The 9,240-nt window shown below is 46.7% G+C and overlaps 1 protein-coding gene across 1 annotated transcript; it reads left to right on the plus strand.

Moving 5' to 3' along the window:
* The first annotated feature begins 323 nt into the window (after window positions 1-323).
* Window positions 324-3,635, plus strand: LOC144134371 (endothelin-converting enzyme 2-like). Its single transcript, XM_077667295.1, has 2 exons — window positions 324-2,282; window positions 3,609-3,635. The coding sequence occupies exons 1-2, from the start codon at window positions 324-326 to the stop codon at window positions 3,633-3,635; spliced, it is 1,986 nt and encodes a 661-aa protein (XP_077523421.1).
* Window positions 3,636-9,240: the final 5,605 nt, after the last annotated feature.

The following is a 9,240-nucleotide window of genomic DNA, read 5'->3' on the forward strand; positions in this document are numbered from 1 at the left end:
GGTTTGCTGAGCTGAAGACACCACCCGCCTAAGGCGGAGACCATTGCCTGCTCATTTGGGCCATAAAGTTTAGTAGCACTATTTCCACAATGTTACCACTTTCTATCCTTCCTTCAAAACATCCATCCATTATTCACGGCACGTTGAGGTGTCCACCGAGACGTGACACAGGTACTGCGCGATTCATTACCTGAAAACCATTCGTTTCGGCTATTCTATCCAGTTTATTACCGCGTTGATGATATTAATGCCCTAGGCAGATCGCCAAATTAATGCCTTAGAGATTTATACTGTTTTGTTTTTCCTCCCAGGCAAGATCGCCAATGTCTACGATCATAGGACGGACAATTTCCAACAATAAGAGGACAACCCTGACCATTATTGCTGGTGCTGCGGCATTAGCTATCGTGTCCTTTATAATCTTCCTGACCGTGTCAAGAGGATTATCGAACACCCGCGAATTCTGTCGCACCGAGGACTGCGTTCGGCACACGACGCTGCTCACCCAGTACCTGGACTCGACTCGTGATCCTTGCAATAACTTTAGAGACTACGTATGCTCGGCATGGCACTCTTCATCCGACTACAGTGAGCAGGTCACGTCAGTTATGGACAGCCTGCGGTATTCCTGGTACAAGGACTTCAAAGACATCCTTATGCAAGGATCGCTCAAGATCCCTGCCGGAAGAAAACCGCTGGCCATGTATGACATGTGTATCAGTGGCTACAAGTCCGGCGCTTCCCAGCTGACCCCGTTCCTAGAGTTCCTCAAGAGGGGCGAGCTAACCTGGCCGGAGCCCCCCAGGGTGCTCTTTGAGCCGCTTTCCCTTGCTGTCTACCTCGCTTACAGATGGCAGTCGCCGTTCTGGATATCAGTCAGCGTCCTGGAGCCTACATCGTCGGGAAAGCGCCGCATACTAGTGAGTCCAGGGTTGTACCTGCCCATCGCGCGGAAGCAGCACCGAAACGCCAGACTCACCTACGTAAAATACTGGGAGCTGTTTCTTGTTCATCTCTATCCAGACGCCACCACTCGACCTCCCATTAACGTTACTGACGTCGAAAATGTACGGGACGTGGAGAGAGACATCTCTGAATCTATTTACTCGGTTATAAGCTCGGGGAAAATGCAGCCGGCGTTGTTCCCGTTCGGCGAACTCAGGAAACATGTACCAATCGCCTCGGTTAGTGGCTGGATGGAGGCTTTCCAGCTCGGGCTCTCTATAGAGCCTGACCTTAATCTTCAGGACTATCTTGTTGTCAGCGACATGGCGCTCATCAGAACATTAGCCGAGCTTTTGGTAAAGTACACCGCAAGGCAGCTGAACAGACACCTAATTTGGCTTATGGTGCAGTACTATTCCCCCCTCGCAGGCTACGAGTTCCTCAAGATTTACTACGGCAGCGAGAGGAAAGCGGCAAAGTACCTGTTAGCTTACTGCGCACACCGTGTAGAAGTCTCCTATAAGGCCCTGGTTCTCGCCCTGGGCTTTTACTCGCTCTTCACGGCTCAAGACATCAGAACCATCGACACCGGTTTCGATACCCTTGTCACAGAGGCCGTGAAAAAGATCGACAGTTGCAAGTGGATGGACAAGGAAAGCAAGGTTCGCGCGACCAGAAAGCTGACCGCAGTGAAGAAGGCACTTTGGCCGCCGGCGCCTGTTCTCGACAAGGATGAACTTGAGAGAGTTTATGCCAAGTTCCCGGAAAAGGCGGATACTTTCTTCCGGTACTGGGCCTTGGCCAGTATTGCCGCAGTGAGAGCTAAATGGACCCGCGAGTATCTGGAAGCCTTCCGACTGCGATGGAACAACCTGCCGGACTATGTCGGCTATGATTACGTCCTAAACAGCGTGGAACTGGCAATTGCGGTCGCCACGCCGCCTGCGTACTACAGGAATGGCACAAAAGCCATGCTGTATGGTGGGCTCCTTTTCCTCATGGCGATGCAGCTGGTGCGTGCCATAGACACCGAAGGTGTGAGGTGGACACCAGATGGAACGGCGATCGATACTATCTTGACTGAGTCGACGCATACCACGTACCTCGAGAAGGCTAGCTGCAACATTGGCGCGGGAAACAGGAGCGTCTTTCCGGAGATACCCGCCCTAGATATCACGTATTCTGCCCTCATGACCTCGCATCTTCTCGAAGAGACCGAAGCTTTGCCTCTGAGCCAAGACCTGCCAGCCGACAAGGTCTTCTTCATGACGGTGTGCTATCTAACATGTGCCGAGTCGTCTGGCCAGTACCCACTTGCGGCAGACTGCAACAAGTTGGTACAGAGCTCTGAATATTTCGCTGAAGCTTTCAAATGCCCGAAAGGATCCAAAATGAATCCGGAGAAGAAATGTTCTTTTTTTACATGATGTGTCCTGGACACTGGGCAGTATACACAGCAGGTGATTGGGTCACTACACAAAGGTACCTAATATTTCTGTGAATGTTGATGTGATTTTCCTGTTGTGGCGACATGTACGCAAGGATCTTTCCTGGTTGCAAACCATTTACCATGAACATCCTCATAAATACTTTGGGAATCTCTTTAGCACTGGGTTTATATACGGCGTAGTTAGATTATTTGCTATTTTCTTTAAAGTTTTGCTTAGTTTTTGTGTGACTCTAGAATCACCCTGGTAAGGTTTACACCTGGAACGTAAGGAATTCATCCACGTCTGTGACATAACACTTGATATAACAAAGCATTGATTTATATATCAGATTTCACCTCCATTCTTGCTTTTACTATACAACTCGCGTTGTGCAAAGGAATTAATAGATCTTGTAAATTCCAGTACCCGCTGTTTTTGCTTGTCTTTCATTTACATCTAGAGTGGTGAACTGGAGACGAACTGGACTGTACAACTCGAATTTTAATTGCCCACTAAGTTGTGAAAACCTCCTCTGCATTTGCTGTGGACGTGAATTTTTCGGCACTAGATTGGTTGGAACATCAAAGGAGCTCTCCTCTTTCACCCTGAAATTAGTCGGAGGGCACAGTAAGAATGTGCTTTTCGATTACACTTTATACAAACGTGCTGTGTTCCCTACACGCGAAATTCAGGTGTAGCTGCGGTGTGTTAAATATTATTCGAGAAGGGTAAAAGTGCTAGTGTTTGATGCATGCCTTCAAAGAAAATGACGCCGCCAGATTTAACACTGCTGTAGATCGATCATGAGAAGGGCAAGTGCAATGCGGATCATTCACATGGAATTACTCATTCAGGACGTTGTACTATGATATGTGCCTACAAGGTTTTATCACCCCTCTGGAAACCTCGCGAATCGCAATTGCTGCGTGTAAATGCGACCATGGTAGAGGGTAGCATTGCCATTTAAGGAAGCCTGCATGCGTGCCGGTCTTTCGCTGTAATTCGTGGTCTGTAGTGTGCCAGAGCACCAGCGTGATTTTTGGCAGGCGTTGTTCTACCTTTCATTGTGGATTCATAGCGGCGCTGTTGTACAAAGACTTGGCGCTCGATCTAACGAGCGCTTTTCTCCCCGCTCTCTGTCATGTATGTTTAAAAAAATGCATTTTCTTATTCAGTTTTTTCCATGTGTCATTTGTGCATGAAGTCTGAAATGATAACGGGTGTCTGTTTCAGCACAACGCTTCGCGTCTGAGCGTCTGAGGAGGCAGCTCTTCCGACAATAATCATTCAGGCGATACTCGCGCGCTTGTGGTTTCTGACCTTACTAAAAAAACCGCATATCTTAGAGGAGCTTCACGCTTCATTCCGCTTCCCAGAATGCACAGAAAAACTCGCTGAGCAGTGCCACTCTACGGAGAAAGGTGGCAATGTAGAGGTGGTCATGTGGGAACCAATCAAGACAGACCGGTTTCGGCATAAAGGTCACCGATGATTATTAAGAATGTACGAGTGTGGCGCGTCGAAGTAGGTGACCTTTTTTATTAGTGTCAGGGCTGATTACGAACCAGGCCATGGGAAACAATAGGCGGCTGCCGAGTCAATCCTCTGTAGAGCAACTGATTCTGCATAAAACACAAACGTGTTTCCGTGATGACAATCTTATGGGAATTGCCAAGACTAGGCTAGCAAGGTGAGTAACATGTTTACCAGCCCCTGATTCTGCAATCTGTTCAGATAATGAAATCAAGGGGCACGTTTTCATGTTTTCAATATTCCGCTCTCGAAGGATGTACGCGGCGTGATATGATGGACTGCGAATATTGGTGCTTTTGTGCCGCCTCGTTAATGACATCTTAGTCGAAATCAAGAGGAAAAAGTGGGCTTGGGCATGTAATTCGAAGGGAAGATAATCGCTGGTCCTTTAGAGTAACGGTGTGGATTACAAGAGAAGACAACCGTAGCAGAGGGCGGCAGAAAGCTAGGTGGGCAGATTATATTAAGATTACTTCGGGGATACGGTGACCGCAGCTGGCAAAGGACAGAGTTGAGAGACTTGGGAGAGGCCTTTGCCCTGCAGTGGGTGTAGTGAGGCGGATGATGATGATGTTCTTGTTATCCTCATACTATGGCACATGCCCACATAGAGGGATTGGCCAAGAATTGGGGGCGCACAGGGATATTTTCAGGTAAATATTTCCTGGACGCAAATAAAATGAATGGTAAGGAAGGAAGAAGTAAACAAAAAGGAACAACAAAATGAAACGAGAAATGCTTAACTCACGCAGGAAATCGAACCTGATGTTTATAGCCGAGCAGTTAAATGGTAATTATAATCATAAGAAGAAGAATATTGAAAAAACAAAAACAAACAGTTAGCAAGGTAGCCGTCTTGACACCATTAAAAAATTTTGTACGGCGCTAAAAGCAGACCTGCGGCTGTACCCAAGTATGGTGACTCCAAACGACAATATGACGGGGCTGCTCAAACAAAGGCCAAGCTGTTGTAGTTGTTTCACTAAAAGCGTCTTCTCATCATGGTGTATCGGCGACAAAACAACAAAAAATGGTCTATGGTTTCGTGCTCACCACAGAATAGACAGACGTGATTAAGCGCCAACCCAGACCTGTGCAAATAAAAATTCAAGGGTGTGATCAGGCAGCGGAACCTTGAGATACCTCAACTTGCCGTGAATGCCATGATTGCCTGCTCCACGAATACCTCAGGTGCAGGTAATCACCAGATCTTAAAAGAGATCCAGTTGTCATTCTTAACAAACTCTGTCTCCGAAATCTCGCTGCTGTAACATATGCTGTAGCCGGAACAATAGGTAGCACGGGGCCATTGATGGACACCTTTGCCAGGCGGTCTTCAACTTCATTGGCTGTCACACCGCTATGACTTGCACCCATATCATGTGAACAAGGCTCAAATGCGGATGGAGTAATGAATGGAAGGTGTTCAGGGTTTGCGAATCTACTGCGGAAGCAAGGGACGAACACAAAGAAAGAGAGTCTGTAACAGAAAGCTGGCTCCAGTTTGCGAAGTGCAAGCACCATCGCCAGAAACTCCATTTGGAAAATTGGGGTGTAGTCGGGAATCCGCTCAGAAAAAGACCAATCTAGAAGCGGGCAATATATTCTCGCCTCTGCCTTTTCATCACATTGGGAGGCGTCAGTAGATATCGTTAAGCTAATAGGTAGGCTTTGTAAATGGTCTTCTCATAATCCATTGAAAATGTGGGGTGGCAAATGCTTAGCGTTTTTCAGGAAAATGTCAACACAGACAATTTCTACAAAGTACCCAGTGGTTTTTGTCGGAAGGATGTTATACAAAAGAACATTTAGATGTTCAAGCAAATTTTCCACTATAACTACCAGCGGGGTATCAAATCTAGGCCAGTGGACTGAAAAAAAAGAAGTCGGCTGGCAACCAAAGCAGACAAGGAGTGGTATAAATATGATTCATATATCCTTAGGTACGGCCGAACAGTTAGGGATTGAAATTTAGACGATAAAGGAGGGATACGGGCTTTAAGATAAAGCACGTTATGGGCCAAACATTTGGTGAGGCCAAGGCACAACCGAAGCGCTTCCCGCTCCAAAAGAACGAGCGCGCGAATTTTGTAAGCAGCCATACCAGAAAACAGCACAGACCCAAATTATAAAATTGGTCGGACATACAAACACATCTCAGCAAAACTGCAACTCTCCCCATACCAGACCGGGGATTACTTAATCTACGCAACATGCCCACAGCACGAGCCCCTTTCGCTGCGGCATGGTCAATGTGGGAGTGCCATGTGAGACTATCATAAATGACACCAAGATATTTTAATGACTTAACTTGAGGAATATTTGTCGCTGGTAACTGAGAGGATCTTTCATTTGAAAAACAAGTACAGCGCACTTCTTTACATTTAAGGTGAGACGTAAGTCACACAACCAACTTAAAAGCAAATTCAGGTACGATTGCAGGCGCACACCGAGAGATTGAATGTCAGCTGCAGCAGTGAAAAATGCAATGTCGTCCGCATAGACGTACGTGCGAATATTTTGATGGCTGGGAATAGAGCTCATTAGAATATAAAAGAGCACAGGTGACAAGACTGCCCCTTGTGGAACACATCTGGATAGTTTATATCTTAGAGAATTCACACCATTTAGTAGACAAAAAACTTTTCACGAAACACAGATATCCACACATGTAAATAATTCGGAAACTGCAGAGTATATAATCTTTGCAATAATATGTAGTGTTCTACGCTGTCATAAGCTTTGGCTACATCTAATGTCACCAGCGCAGCATGCATTTTTTGGTGTCGCGCAAGACGAATGCGACTCTCAAGATCGGTGTGAGCATTTCATATGGAACATTTTCGACGGAAACCAATTTTACAGGGAATAAGAATATTATTGTGGTCCACAAACTCTGAAACACGTAGGAGTCTGACACTTTCAGTTAACTTAACCACGTTTGATGTCAATTAAATGGGTATAACATTATCCAGAGAATAGCCATCACCATTGTTTTTAGGTAAAGGGATCAATTTTGCGATTTTCCACTCAGGAGGAATCCACGCATGTTTGATTGAAAAATTAACCAGCTGCAATAAGGATGTAGGGGACTCCTCAAAGAGGATCCTTAACATTTTTGATGTTACACTATCAGTGCCAGGAGCAGCAGTAAGTAACCTCAACACTATCGGGGAAACCTCGGGAAGGGTAATGGGGGCGACATGCTTAAACTGGTTCACTGACGCCACAAACGCGGAGCGCAAAGAAATTACAGAGGCGAAACGCTGCTCTAATCCTTTGGCAATTGTCTCAACTGTTTCTGTTGCTTTTTGCGGGGTCAAAACACATGAGGGTGAATTTTCTGAAACCGGAATCTTTCTCCGCGACATTAAGAAACCGAAATGTGCGCGACGATTTCCTGATTTTGATAGGAAATCAAAAGGCTCGGATTCTTAATTTTCTTTCGCTTGTGAGGTTGTGTGAGATTGTGCTTGAGATTGTGGATGATGACGTTGCTGCACAAACCCCCCCGCCGGAGAAACCAACGAAGGTGGTGGTCAGCAAGGTCAACGACGAAGCATAAGCCACTAGTGCGCCGTCTGACTAACAAAGGCTGCCTTCGAAGCCTCCTGTCGCTCGTTGGATGGTCCTGAACAATACAAAGCATGCAGCGAAATGATATGCAAAATGCGAAGATTATCACTTGGGCATCTCTTCCTCTGGTAAGCGGAAAGTAAACACGCTCCGGCACTTATCTCATTCTTTTGTGGATAGAGAACGCTGCATGAAATTCTCCTTTTTTGGTTTTCAGTAAGCTGGAAGAATTTTGCTGATTCAAGCTCTGGTGAGAACTTGAGCTATGAAATACATGCGAGAGCGATGCCAACGACCACTCTGACATCATTTGCGTGCTCCCAATCAAGCTGTAATTTGAGCAGCGCTCAGTTTACCAGGCTGGTGATCTAAAAGGGTAAGGACATACGGAACTAAACTCGAGTAAGACACTTCGTAAACCTGGCTCACATCGATTGCACCGGTGGCGCCATCTCGTTTGTTGGCCATAGTTTAGGCAAACTAGCGGAGCTGTGCGGCCCGTTTGAAGGCACTTCTTGAACTGGTTTACCAATGATTCCAAAAACATGCACCCTATAGACCATGAGGTTAGAAGACAAGCACAAGCCAAAGCCTTACTTAACAAGTACGGACAGTGTGCTGGAACAATTTATGTAGATGTGGGAGAATACGCACCTACAAATGCCTTTGCAATTGTGGCTGTCAACGAGAACGGCGGCCACATCGTCTTGCCAACAATCAAAACGAAATCCTCTGAAACGGCACAAGAGGCAGCTATGGGCCTCGACATAGCGTATACGAACACCTCCGTTAAAATCCTTAACAGCACCAAATTCTGACCAAATTATTCCGAACTGATATGGGTCCCAGCCCATTCGGGGAATCCGGTGAGCGAGGAAGCGAACAATATAGGCAGAGGTTTCGCCGACAGGGCAGCGGATGAGTCTGGCTGCCTGAATTTCACGGACCCCATTGTTACGAATCATTGTCTAATCAATCAATTTAAATTAGAGAGGAGAACTTTGCCCCCTCCGCACAAAACTGTAACTAACTAGCAAGAGGTTACATGGCGTCCTCTACACGCGGGATCGACACGCATCCCATCGCTCCTCGCTCTCATTATCCTGATCAGTACAACCACGACTGCAAACACCGCGGACAACGAGGCAACTACGAGCATATGCTATGGGATTGCAAAATAGAGCCACCTCAGCATGCCCTAATTACCGATCCTTCCCTGAGCCGCGGTGGCTCAGTGGTTAGGACGCTCGGCTACTGATCCGGAGTTCCCGGGTTCGAACCCGACCGCGGCGGCTGCGTTTTTATGGATGCAGAACGCTAACGCACCCGTGTGCTGTGCGATGTCAGTGCAGGTTACAGATCGCCAGGTGGTCCAAATTATTCCAGAGCCCTCTACTACGGCGCTTCTTTCTTCTTTCACTTTCTCCTTTATCCCTTTCCTTACAGCGCGGTTCAGGTGCCCAAAGATATATGAGACATATAATTCGCCATTTGCTTTCTCGAAAAGCCGATTATTATTATTATTATCCCTGGAGCGGTGGGAGACCGTGCTGGCTAGCTCTTACCCTAGAACAAAAGTTCCGCCATTGGATGTTGCCTGACAACGTCGGTGAGGGCTATGTACTCTCACCACTTAACCAAGCTCTTTCCGACGAATAGAATGTTTTACAATCAATCAATCATCACAAACACTTCGTGTCACCAAAACTGCACTAAACCTGCAGACTTTCGCTAAAAAGCGCTTTCAAACCTGCCG

The sequence above is a fragment of the Amblyomma americanum genome, chromosome 5 (genome assembly GCF_052857255.1).
Source record: "Amblyomma americanum isolate KBUSLIRL-KWMA chromosome 5, ASM5285725v1, whole genome shotgun sequence".
NCBI lineage: Eukaryota > Metazoa > Arthropoda > Arachnida > Ixodida > Ixodidae > Amblyomma > Amblyomma americanum.

Bases quoted from the DNA above. Each gene is read 5' to 3' on its own strand.
- LOC144134371 (XM_077667295.1), top strand. From the start codon at position 324: ATGTCTACGATCATAGGACGGACAATTTCCAACAATAAGAGGACAACC. The intron at 2,283-3,608 runs GTACAGAGCTCT...TGTCTGTTTCAG, and splicing joins CGGCAGACTGCAACAAGTTG to CACAACGCTTCGCGTCTGAG.